Below are 12,838 nucleotides of genomic sequence, written 5' to 3'. Positions count from 1 at the left end.
AAAAATAATAAGGAAAAAACAAATAACAATTATAAAAATAAAGACCAAAATTAATATAAAAATTAAATTCTAATGAATGAAATTGAAAAAAAAATATTCAAAACAAAATATATATAGCAATTAAAAGTTTGAAGACCAAATTTGATATAATCAGCAAATAACATGACATTTCTAAATTTTTCATAACTTTCAGAAAGTGTTTTCCGTCTAAAATAAAAGAAAAATATTTTCCTGAAAACCAAGCCAAATTTTCTTTTGACTGGAAAGTATTTTTCGTTGATTATTTTTTCTAATAGCAAATAAACACAAAAAAATTTAAAAAATAATTTCCCTAAAACCAGTTTTCAAAAAACAAATACAGCTTTAGCTAGCCTTCACGTGCTTTGCTCCATTCATTTTCTTCTTCGACAGTAACAGTAAAACTAGAACCTAAATTATACGCTTATTTTCAATTTGGTCTTGAATGTAAAAACAATTCTTGAACTTCGATGTTATCCAAATTCACCAATCAGAGCGGAGAGGATTAAAAAGCATGTGTGCTCTACATATGCTCCTTTATCTTCAATTAAAAAATTAGTTTGGCAGGTACCAAAACTTAAAATGCCTTTAAGATTTAGAAAAAATAACATTATTTTAGTAATAAAATAAAATAAAAAACAAGTTCTTTTTATTAACATTGTCCAAGTTAGATCTCAATCGATGAATCATCTAATTAACACACCATGTTAAACCATGTTATGCATAGTCTTATAAATATATTGTGAAGTTGATTATAAATAAATCCTAAACAAACCTCGAAGTAATCCTTTAAATATAAAATAATTATCGTTTTTTTTTTTCAATTTTATCTCAACATGTCAAAAATCCTCAATCAAACTATCGTTTAATGTCCAACAAATCTATCACATTTGGGGTTAATTTACTAGTATGTCATATAGTTGAGGAATGATTTCAGATTTGTTTTAAAATCAATTTGGAGATGAAACCAGCAGATTTTTAACCACTTCAATTAGTTATTCTTAACAAACTTGATGAAGGGATATGATTTAGAATTTCTGTATACGTTTTGAGATGTTCTAAAAAAATATAGAGAAGAAAATCCAATACTTGAAGGAATGTCTCAATTCATAGTTTTTAGACCAGCTTGGTCTAAGTCTCGGGTTTTAGATTTTGACCAGCTTGTCCGGGTTAATTTTTTTCTAAAATTAAAATGATGTTGTTTTAGTAAAAAAATAAAAGTCAACGGGTTAGAACAGGGTCAACCTACCAGGTCATATCAGGATTTTTTTTTATTTTTTTTTCAACTTAATTTTATTTTAGCTTTGAATTGGCTGAATCCTGAATCAATATGTTATACCAGACTGAATTTTAAAACTATTTTCCAATCCATTTCGAATAGACTAATGTATGCATGGAAACCCCTATCAAATCAATCAAGCTCAACAAATCAGAAGGGTCTTAACTCTAAATTGTAATTGATGAAGTATTTTACTAATTTAAAAGATAATATTTTTAGATTGTGTTTATTTTTGTATTTAAAAAATATTTTTTATTTTTTTTTCAAAAAACCTACTTTAATTTTTTTATATAATTTTACATCATTTTAATATATTAATATCAAAAAAAAATTTAAAAATAAAATAAATATTAATTTAATATATTTTCAAATAAAAAAACATTTAAAAATCAAACATAATCACTGTAAAAAAAATAGAAGGCAGAGGTAATAAAATAAAAAACCGAAGAAGACCAGACAACCTAGGTCGGTTAGCACAGGCCCACAAGACAGAACTTAATTAACAAGTAAATTTTTCGAAACATAGCATCAAACCTTTTAGGGACTAGAAAGTCATATAATATACCAGCGTGGAAGAAGTCCACTGTCTTGTCGGTCTAAACGACCTCAACAAGATAAATAGGTGGTTGAGGGCTGAGCGTAGTTTTTTGTGATAATAAACGGAAGGCCGAGGGTAATTTGATAAATCGGAATTCGTGTCCTTGAGAATCTATTTATTAATCAGCATCACCTCCGTCTTTTCTCTGAAACTTTCACTTGCCTTCTTCGTCTTCATCTTCTTCTTAGGCTGCTGCTCGCTGCTCCTGCTCTACTGATCTACTGCTCTACTGCTACTCTTTTTTTCCACAGATAGAAAATCAAGAAATCTGCAATAAAAAGAAAGACAGAAAGTTAATTGATTTTTATTCAACTGATTATTAAATTAAAATGGAAGATGATACATGGAGCTTTGGTCTCTCCACTTCTTCTTCAAGAAGCTATCAATCTGCTCTCAAGTCTCTTTCTGGTATGTTTAAGATCCATTTTTTCTTCTATCATTTTTATATCTGTTTGGTTTTTTCCTCTTGTTGTCTTCTTCTTTTTTTCTCTTTTAGGGTTTTTTTTTTACTTTTGTTAATTATAAAAGGTGGGTTGTTGTTGAAACAGATCTTTGTATTGATTTTGAAGATATAGAAGAAGAAGATGATGATTTAAGGACGGAGTATCCGTGTCCTTATTGTACAGATGATTTTGATTTAGTTGAATTGTGCTTCCATATCGATGAAGAACATTATTTAGAAGCCAAGTCAGGGGTATTTTACTTTACATTTCTACTCTTTAAAAATATCACGTTCCTTTTATTTATTGTGTAGCTGCCTTATATTGACTGCTTGCGCTGGGTAACCATTTAATGCTTTTCGTTGCTCTATATTGACTGCTGAGTAGAACCTATTGAATCAAGAGGGATCGGTTTACGGTTTCATTAATTGGCCATCTTTCTCTTTTTAACAGTAGCTACGGGTGAAAAAGTTTGGTTTATATCTATTCAATGCCTTTCGTACTTAGCTTTTAAGCGTTTGTAATCTGGGCCATGTGCTTTTTATTAAAGAGTTGTTGAACTAGTTTGATATTGAATCCTATTTCTACTTTTGTTTTTGTGGATAAAAACGGAAAGGGTTATTGTAAAGAATCATAATACCTATTTCTACTAGTTTGATATTGAATCCTATTTCTTCTTGGAAGTCTTTCCGTCTTATATACCATAAGCTCATGAACTGTAAGTGTTGACATTAATCTTCCTTGAAAATTGCATTTTTATTCAACAGGGTCTCAAGCTTCTTACTAATGCATGATTTGTTATTCAAGTTTCTGCACATGAACATTCTCATTTGGATTAGGCTATCTCCTTTCACTTCATTTCTATTGCACTGATATAATGGATCGCGTTTTTTTGAATTACGAATTTATCTTGATTCTGTTGAGGTAATACCCGAAATGAGAAAATACATCTGGATGAATCTGTTGAACTGATATCAATTTGTTTTGTTAAGAGAAAAGAGGGGGAGTAAGTGATCTGTTATGCATGTATGAGGTTCATTTAATACGTACTACCATCTGTAAAATGAGGATCTTTTCGCATTGGCCTAGTCAAGCTTGATATACAAGTCTTGAAGTACAATTTGCTCATAATCACCAATATGTGTTTGCAGGTATGCCCTGTTTGTTTCACCAAGGTGGGAATGGATATGGTTGATCACATAACAACAGAACATCGAACCATTCACAAGATATCCTTTTTGTTTGATTATTATAAATTATTCATCTTCTCACCTCATTTACTTGATATCTACTTTCCATTTTGCTTACTGCATCTTGTCCTTTTACAGTCAGTTGAATTGCTCTTAGTTCTTTTATTTAGACTTGAGGCCATGTCTACATCCTTGATTATAAATTACAGTTTGCAAAAATTGAAACTTGGGAGAGTAGAATCACACTCAAATTATTCTTTTCTGAAGAAGGACTTAGAGGATGGGTATTTGCAATCATTACTTAGCGGATCATCCTCGGTGGTTTCTTCCTCCAACTTGGCACCTGATCCATTATTGTCATTTCTTTGCAATGTATCCCCTGCTGAGAAGTATGATAGTGTACAGCCTAGTTGTTCAAGTAAAGCAACCATAGAAGAGAAAAGTTCAGATGAGAAACTGTTGGAAAGGTTAGTTGTTTGGTTATGCTTTATGACATCAGTCACATGTGTGCTAATGTTTGTTCCTATTATTATTTTGTCTTTGGAAAAAAAAAATCAAAGTACTTGTTATTTGGTAAGGTAAAAAAAAATGCATGGCAGTTCACGGATGGTTGAAAGAATATACACAAGGTTAGCTTAAATAGTGAAGTCAAAGTGTGGAAAGAGAGAATTTGAAAATGGTGAAAAAAATGTGTCCCGCTCTCTGTTTGGGGCCATGATGTTAGGATCCGCAAAGCTTTTCTTAAGTTTTTAGCTGAATTAATTTTGATGTGATATGAATAGGTTGTTTGGAACCAAATTCAACTATAGTGTTTGACTTAAATTCAATTGATAAATAAGTTGAATTTATATTTTCGGAAAAGATAAAATTTAACTCATTTTGTTTCCTATATTACCCTCATTATCTTCATCTTATTTCTTCATGGGTATTTTGGAAAAGTTAGATGTAATATTAAATTTTTTCTTTTTGGAATTATAAATCATAGGGGTTGACCTCTAATTTACTTTTGTAGTATTTTTAGAGATTGAGTTCCATTTGGAATTTAATTCTTAACACTTAAAGGATTCTAAACATGAGATTTCATTAAAATTTTTGAATTCAATTCAATTCAATTAAGAGGGTTTCATTCATGTTGGAAAGGGTGATATAAGTGATTGGTGGGTCACAGCATTTCCAATGTTACAAGTGCAAATTAGTGCTAATTTGTTAGTGAACAATGATGAGAAGAAGAGTTGGATGCATATGACATTTTAAAAATGATGGGAGAGCCATATGATAGGGTCGCACCACCATCATTATAGCAAGCGCATGGATTTTCTGTAGAATAAAACTGAACTCTTGTGAGGTTGTAATCAAACATTCCAAAATAGGAAGGGGGGGGACATTATCCAAGTGGCCATCATGATGAACAAGAAAGCCCTACGCCTGATTCCAAGCTCAATGCAATCTTGAAGTTCCTGTTGCTTGATTTATTGTCTTATGCTGTATGATATTTTGCACGTTTTCATACTTTCTTGTAAGATAGAATAGGATGAGGATCATGATTCAGCAAAGGTCGTCCATATCAATACTGCTACTCTATCGTTTTCTTGCAATACCAACTCCGTTAGTATTTTTATGATTGCAGGAATGATCACATATCACCTTTGTCGGATGAGGAACACATGGAGAAGGCAAAGAGAAGTGAGTTCGTACAGGGACTGTTATTGTCCACCATATTCGATGATGGCCTATGATGAAACATGATATAAGCGTTGTTGATGTCAACTTGAGATTATAACAAAACAAGTCTATTTTCAATGCTGTCTATGTTGAATATACCTTGACCAAGAGAGCTAGATTAGATGCAGCACTGAATTGTATCCCACAATTGTATGGAATCCGTAAGGCCAGATCGGAGCCAGAATTTTATGTACTTTAATTTTCAAAGCTCCTTGTGCTTAATTGAAATTTAGGGTTATTCTTCTAGCAACGTTTCAAATTCAAATATTGTGCACTTTAGCCTACATGGGTTTGAATTTGCTGGGTATGGGTATTTTGTTTGTTTTTGTGTTATAAAACTGATTTTGAAAAAAATTGATGTTTTTTATTTTTATTTTAAATTAATATGTTTTTAAGTGTTTTTAGATAATTTTGATATGCTAATATTAAAAATAATTTTTTTAAAATAAAAAAATATATATTATTTTAAGGAGATTAGTGAGGAAGAAGCCGGTAAAAGCTCAGAGACGGCCTGATGGAGCACCCAAGCGATTACTCCATTTCAGCAAACACCCATTTAGTTAGAAAATAACTCATTCCCCTCAAACGAAGAAAAAAATAAAACACTTCTACTTTAGAATGGAGAGGTTCAAAATACTGAGAAACTGAAGCGAGTACTTGCTTTGCTGCATTCACCCAGTCTGCTGGCTGAGGGGTCTTTGCCCCTCCTCCTGTAAACTGCGGCCAAAAGACCTTCCAATTTCAAACTTTATACGATGCTTTTAGGTTCATCCTCCCCCACACAGAAAATGAGTAATTGCCATACCTTCCTCATCACCACGAGACTTTTTGTGGGGAGCAGAATTTGATTACTTTTTATAATTGCCGCTTGTTCTTCAGTTTAGGCACACCAGGTCTTGAAGCTCTATGAGCAGACTCCAAGATATCACCCCCTTTATCTTCACTGGAATTTGATGCAGCGGGAGCCGAGAGCTCTGTGGCATTCCACAAGAGCTGGCAATCAGCTCTGCATATTGCGCAGAGAAGCAGTGTCTTTCATCACTCTCTTGATCACTGCATACCGTACAAAAATCTTTTAATAATATGGGACAGGCCGGGTCATGAAATGCCGTGTATCGATCTGTATGTACCTGCATGTTATGATATCATAGTCTTTTTATGATATTCTCGCTTCGACGCCATTCAACGACTATTCATTTTGACTGCCTATTCGACCGCAATTCGTAATGGGCCGGATTTTGTTTTTCCAAGTAAAAAAATTGAATATTCAGGTTTATTTGACGCCTTTTGTTAAGAGAAGAATTAAAAAAAAAATAGTAAAAAAATAAATATGTAAGTTCTTCAAAGTACTTTTTGGTATAAAAATTTTTTAATTATAAATTAAATGTTTATACATATATTTAATTAAATTAATTAATATTTAATAAATAATAATTATTACTTAAATTTTTTAATTTAATAACTAGTTTATAAAATTTAGGAGAACTTGGATTGTATTATGATGTTTTTTTAAAATTATAATAATACTATGTAAAGAAATAAAATATATAAAAAATTTAATTCCCGAAAAAATAAAAAAGAAAACAGATATTAACCAGCAGCCAAAAACTTTTTCTCCTTTTCTTATTTTTTATTATTTTTGACGAGGTCAGTGCAAAGCTATATATAATGACGAGTATGAAAATTATAACCTAGTTTAAATAAAAAATAAAAACAGTCAGAGAAAGTGGGACCCAGGTGCGGCGAAACGTCCGGCTGAGAGATGATAGGCCAATCAAATAGAGCTTAGACCACAGAAACAGATTTCTTTATTAGTCCATAAAATAAAAATCACACAGACACACACACAGTGAATTGAATCTCTCGCTATCTCTTCCTCCAATACAAGGGAGATGTTCTTCCCTCAACCCTATCGACACCTACCCTCTACTTCGATTTCTTAGCTCCTTTAAAGAGGAGAGAGCTGAAGCGAGTTTTTGTCAAAATTATTAGGCAAAACTCTAACAGAGCCGGACGGATTCGAGAAGCAAACAAAACAGAGGATCATCTTCTGGCCATGCGACTCTGCCTGTCTGCAAACTCCCTCTCGAGAGAGGATTCTTTGTTTTCTTTCTGTTTCTCAAGTCTCTGCTTTTTTCTTCTTTTTACAAGAAATGCCCGCCACCGATTCTCATGCTCATGCCCCTACTAATCCCAAGCAATGTCTTCTCTGCAACGCCGGCGCTGGTGCTGCTGCAGGTACTATCCCTTTTTTCTTTATTTTTTTTCTCCAGCTTAGATCAATTACTTGAAACATTGATGTTCTTCTTTTTATTATTATTCTTTAATTTGGGTGCAGGAGTTATTGCTGCTACATTTGTGTGTCCTTTAGATGTTATCAAGACCAGGTTCCAGGTCCATGGTCTGCCTAAGTACGATGTTGCTACTAGTAGTATTAAAGGTTAGATTTTTTTTTAAGAAAAAAAAAATTAGCTTCTTTGCAGGTTCCGTGTAATTTGCTTATGAATTACAGAGTGTTTTTAATTTTGGTCAGGGAGTCTTATAGTTGGTAGTTTGGAACAAATATTTCGGAGGGAGGGGCTGCGCGGCATGTACCGGGGGCTTGCTCCAACTGTGCTAGCATTGCTTCCTAATTGGGCTGTAAGTTGTAGTATTACGTGCTCAATTTAGTTGCCTGCTCATTTCTTATAAACATAAATTTCAAGAATAGTGATTTTGTTTCTGACTTTTGCTTTGTACATTACAACATTTATTTATCGGTGTAAAACTAAAGCACTTGACTTGAATTTACATTTTAGTTTGTGCGGAGTGTGTGATAATGTTTGCAAGTGTAGTTCAGAGCTTGCTTATGAGAATATGGGGGCAAAAAACACCTATAAACTCTGTTATTATGCAATTAACTTTGTTTGCCTTCTTGTAAGATGCTTGAATTGTAGAAACATATTGAGCGAAAATGATGAAAGAAGAAAATAATCCACTCACAAGATTGAATAAACAATGATTAACTTGTCGTTCTCCTCAATCCATAAATCATTTGGTGAATTCAGTGCTATAGCACAAGCTATTTTTAGTGCCACCATGTGTTGGATCTTTTAGGTCCTTCATTGACTTGGTTCTCTATCCTCAGAATAAGTAATCACTAGTGAGAACTGAGGCCGCAGGTTGAGTTTTTAATATAATGAAATGTACTTGGTCAAATTTATAATCTTTGATTCTCTTTTCTCATTTCCCCCAGCTTTTGAAGACTTCCTTTTTTTGCAGAGCATGCTTCTTTGAATTTTCTTCTGCTGAATGACATAATTTTATAATTTTTGCAGGTTTATTTTACTATATATGAACAGTTCAAAAGCTTTCTTTGTTCCAGTGGTTAGTGCTGATTTGCTACCTTTACGGGTGGTAAAGCAAAACTTGATTGTTGCTTTCTTTTTTCCCTGTGGCATAGTTTTTTGTTAAGTTACCTTTTTTTAGTGTTAATGAGCTCGTGATTGTGTTGTTTGTGTAGATGAAAGTCATCACCTTTCAATAGGTGCTAACATGATAGCTGCTTCTGGTGCTGGAGCGGCAACAACTATTTTCACAAATCCTCTTTGGGTTGTAAAGACAAGACTTCAAGTGCGTTTGTTTAGTTCATGTCTTATTTTGTCTGTAATTGTAAAAAAGATACTAATTAACCTAGCACTCACCAATTGAAGCATCTAAAGAATATTTAGACCAGGTTTCCTTTTTTTACACCTTGTATCATTAGCATGATGCATATAGCTCATTTGAGTCAAGCTTTTTGTTTGTTTACATGATGAACATGCCATGCCCACAGCCATGATGCACATTCGAGGATGGGCCAAGTGTGAGCTCACATGATGGAGAGGGGAGGACCTCCTCTCGAGTTCACATTTGTTATTATTTTCCGAGAGTAAGATATCCTACTTGTCCAGTCAACAACAATGCATTTGCCTTTGTGAAACCAGGTAGCATTAGCTAGATTGATGTGCTTAGGAGTTCCTTTTCTTCTTCTTGTTAATTTAGTTGCTTGTGATTATTATTATATTTTTTATTTATTTTATATGATATGTTTATGCAATGTGTACTTAAGTCATGACCTTGAAATTTGTGCATTGTACAAGGTAATGATAATTAAATCTTCTATACATGTAAATGGCTTGTTCTGGTGTGGAAAGTGGAAAGATAGGAGAAGAAATAAATTGAACATAGAATCCTTTAGTAGGCCACTAGCTGGGAAGATGAGTGGATGCATGCGTATTTCAAGGAGCTGAGGAGGTCAGCATTCACAGTATTGTTTGCTTTTGCTCTGCAGACTCAAGGAATGAGAGCAGGTATCGTTCCATATAGGAGTACACTGTCTGCTTTGAGAAGAATAGCTCATGAGGAAGGCATGCGTGGGTTGTACAGGTATTGAATTCTACAAAGAATATCATTGGATTGTGTTAGATATTTATGTCTTTAGTTTGAAGGTGAGATTTAATATCTTGTGTGGCAATCAGTGGTCTTGTGCCTGCATTGGCTGGTGTTAGTCATGTTGCCATCCAATTTCCAGCATATGAGAAGATCAAAATGTACTTGGCCACCCGAGGTAATTTATAACCAGTTTTACTCTCTTTGTAATTTCAAAGAGGATAGAATTTTTTTCAAGTTAATTTCTTGTTCCAGGTAATACCACAATGGATAAACTAGGTGCACGTGATGTTGCTGTTGCCTCATCAGTCTCCAAAATATTTGCTTCGACATTGACATATCCACATGAGGTATGTTCTTGAAAAAATAATCTGATTTCATTAGTTAATATATCGGTGTTCACTAATCAGCATGAAAAATATAAAGGTCCTTGATGCTCAACTGCTCCCCACCTTCTCTAAGGTTCAGGCAGCTCTATAATATTTCGATGGTCTTCTTTTGGGTTGTATGTGTTTTTAAAGTGCAAAAATTTGGATAATGAAACACTTCTTGCTTGTAATTGGAAGTTCCATGTCATTTTTTAGCAATCAGAATCAAATTTTAAATGTATTTTCGAAGCTGCCTGTGATTGTAGAATTGTTATTGAGATTGTTTTGTTTATAGGCATGTTATAAAATTCAAACTTATTATGTAATGAGGAGTGCAGTCACTTTTATCTTTAAAATAAAAATCTTATGATGCTGTTTCTTACCCTCGGAAGCTTTTGCGGGTAGTAAGAATCACTTAGCATTTAAGTTTTAGTTTTATGAGCTTGTGACATAGTTTAAAAAGATACCTGAAATAGGTAAATATGAGAATTGTGCTCACTGACAAAAAAACAATACCCTGAATGCCAATGCTTAAGGACTTCCGTTGGAAATCCTGTGAAGTGATGGGATACAGCTTTAAAAAATTCCCTTATTTCATTTCGCCACCAAAAAAGAATTGCTGAGAAAAAGCTATCCCAAATAACTCTATTGCCCATATAGAAATCACATCCTCTTCAGGCCATTAACTTTGTACCAACTTTCTTGGATCTCTATAAACCCACAGCTCCACGCACCAACTCCTGTAAGCTTCTTGCTTGCTTACTTTCTATGTGACACTAAATGCTTGACTAGGATTAGTAGCTAGTTGTCTTGGTTGACAGGAAACTCTTACAGATTAATTTATTCTCTCATGATTTTGTAGGTAGTACGCTCAAGGCTTCAAGAACAAGGCTTCCACTCAGAAAAGCGTTACTCTGGTGTGGTTGATTGCATAAATAAAGTATTTCAACAAGAGGGTCTCCCTGGATTTTACCGTGGTTGTGCCACCAACCTTATTAGAACAACCCCCGCTGCTGTTATTACATTCACTAGCTTTGAGATGATTCACAGGTTTCTTGTCACCCTTTTCCTTCCTGATCCACAGCCTCACACATTGTGAAGATGGATCTTATTTGAGAATATTGCATGGATAGATATGGCTCGCATTGCCTTGAACTGCAACATGGAAGAGCAGATGAGGTCAGTCAGTGTCATGATGTCTTTGTGATAATCCTTTCTCTAGATTATATTTATGTATTCTTGATTGTCTCAGGTAGTTCTTAGAAAAACTGGATGCATTGATGCCCACATCCCTCATTGAAATTCTGCAACAAGAAGTTGTCAGAGGGGGAGTGAATATCAATTTACACTGACAGTGATAATGATGATAAAAACGAGATGCTCTGTGAAATTTTCATATCAGAACATTCTTTTATGAATAATAATCAAAAATCATTTAACATCGTCTACTAAAGATTTCACACGCTGCATCCCCTTAGTTATAACCTGTGACCAAAGAACATGCTGCATGAAGATTGTTCATTGTGTGTGCATGATGGCAACAAACCTTGAAACAACTTCCTGCATCATGCTGAAATATCGATAACAGTGATTGGTATTGTGAACTCGCTGTCTTTATTGAGGAGCCCTCGGACTTTGCAATGACATGCCAATCTATTCAGTGATTACCAAGCAATCGAATGGGTGTGTGCCAGATGAAAATTGGCCATAATTAATGCCACTCGAGGGCTGTGAACAATAGCGATCCTGGATCAAGTCTTGTTTCTGATAAAAATATTTATTTTGGTATTCAGTAGCTTTGTACATTAACTGCGAGAAACCCAGTTAGCTCTTACATCTTATGGTGCGTAGCATGGATTGATATTCAATTATTGTATTTGATTCGAATTTAATTGATAAATAAATTGAATTTATATATTTGAAAGAGATAAAATTTAATTGAAATTCAATTATATATTTGAATTTAATTGATAAATAAAATAAAATAGAAAGTCCCAAGTAATGGGCCTGTGTGTTGTTGTAAGCCGAAAGTCCCAAGTAATAGGCCTCTGTGTTGTTGTAAGCCGAAAGTAAAGCCCTCTCACAAATCATGGTTTTGTATTTTATTAATTTCAATTAAATTTTCAAAGAATTAAAATTAAAATTCACAAATCTTCGATTTCCCCACATTTTTCGAGAAAAAAAAAAGTACCTCAAACTTATCCTCACAACCTCCATAAAACCCGTTTCCAACTTCAAAATTCTATTACAAACCAGAGGCTTAAATTGAATGTAAAGTCTTGAAATGAATACATATTTCGGCTTCCATCTCCACTTTTCGGCCATGAATAAGTATTTCGTACGTACCAATCTATTCAACTCACTCGTACGACCTCTTTGACATTTTTTTACTATGATAATTTTCAAAAGAACCACTGTTGTTATCTTCTCTCTTTCCTTGCTTCTCCTCAGTTTTTTCCTCTCTCCTACATAAATAGAATCAAAAGTCAACAAAATAAGCACCGGGGCTTCTAGCCCAGCGGCAGAGGCAAGTTTCCTTGTCTCTGTCACTTGGGATCGAGCCCTAGCGTGCACGCCTGTCATCCCCGCGGTGTCTTACATGCCTACTGGGCTTGCAGGGTGTTCAGTGGGTCCGGGGATTAGTTGTGGTGCGCGTAAGCTGGCCCGGACACCCCGGGTTACCAAAAAAAAAAAAAGTTAACAAAATAAGCTCGAGAGGTATAGTTCAACTGATCAAATTCTAGGTTTATTTTTTTAAAGATTATCAATTCAAGTCTCACAAATTTCACGCCCACTGTAAACTTACATGGTTG

The 12,838-nt window shown here is 34.0% G+C and overlaps 2 protein-coding genes across 3 annotated transcripts; both read left to right on the top strand.

Annotated features, from left to right (window-relative positions):
* Positions 1-1,971: 1,971 nt before the first annotated feature.
* LOC133681755 (protein DEHYDRATION-INDUCED 19 homolog 6-like) lies at positions 1,972-5,493 on the top strand. Its single transcript, XM_062104881.1, has 5 exons — positions 1,972-2,303; positions 2,444-2,589; positions 3,487-3,565; positions 3,734-3,992; positions 5,153-5,493. The coding sequence occupies exons 1-5, from the start codon at positions 2,225-2,227 to the stop codon at positions 5,259-5,261; spliced, it is 672 nt and encodes a 223-aa protein (XP_061960865.1). The 5' UTR covers positions 1,972-2,224; the 3' UTR covers positions 5,262-5,493.
* Positions 5,494-7,069: 1,576 nt separating this feature from the next.
* On the top strand, positions 7,070-11,478 carry LOC133683123 (nicotinamide adenine dinucleotide transporter 1, chloroplastic-like). Of its 2 annotated transcripts, XR_009836753.1 has the most exons (10): positions 7,070-7,485; positions 7,586-7,687; positions 7,781-7,887; positions 8,565-8,613; positions 8,750-8,859; positions 9,560-9,654; positions 9,747-9,835; positions 9,913-10,007; positions 10,888-11,204; positions 11,278-11,478. XR_009836753.1 is itself a non-coding variant. In XM_062106651.1 (9 exons), the coding sequence occupies exons 1-9, from the start codon at positions 7,401-7,403 to the stop codon at positions 11,122-11,124; spliced, it is 969 nt and encodes a 322-aa protein (XP_061962635.1). In that variant the 5' UTR covers positions 7,070-7,400; the 3' UTR covers positions 11,125-11,478. The 2 variants fall into 2 exon arrangements, 1 of the variants encoding a protein (XP_061962635.1); XM_062106651.1 differs by having other exon boundaries at positions 10,888-11,478.
* Positions 11,479-12,838: the final 1,360 nt, after the last annotated feature.

This window comes from Populus nigra, chromosome 2 (genome assembly GCF_951802175.1).
Source record: "Populus nigra chromosome 2, ddPopNigr1.1, whole genome shotgun sequence".
Lineage (NCBI taxonomy): Eukaryota > Viridiplantae > Streptophyta > Magnoliopsida > Malpighiales > Salicaceae > Populus > Populus nigra.
This window is presented reverse-complemented; position numbering and strand designations above follow the sequence as displayed.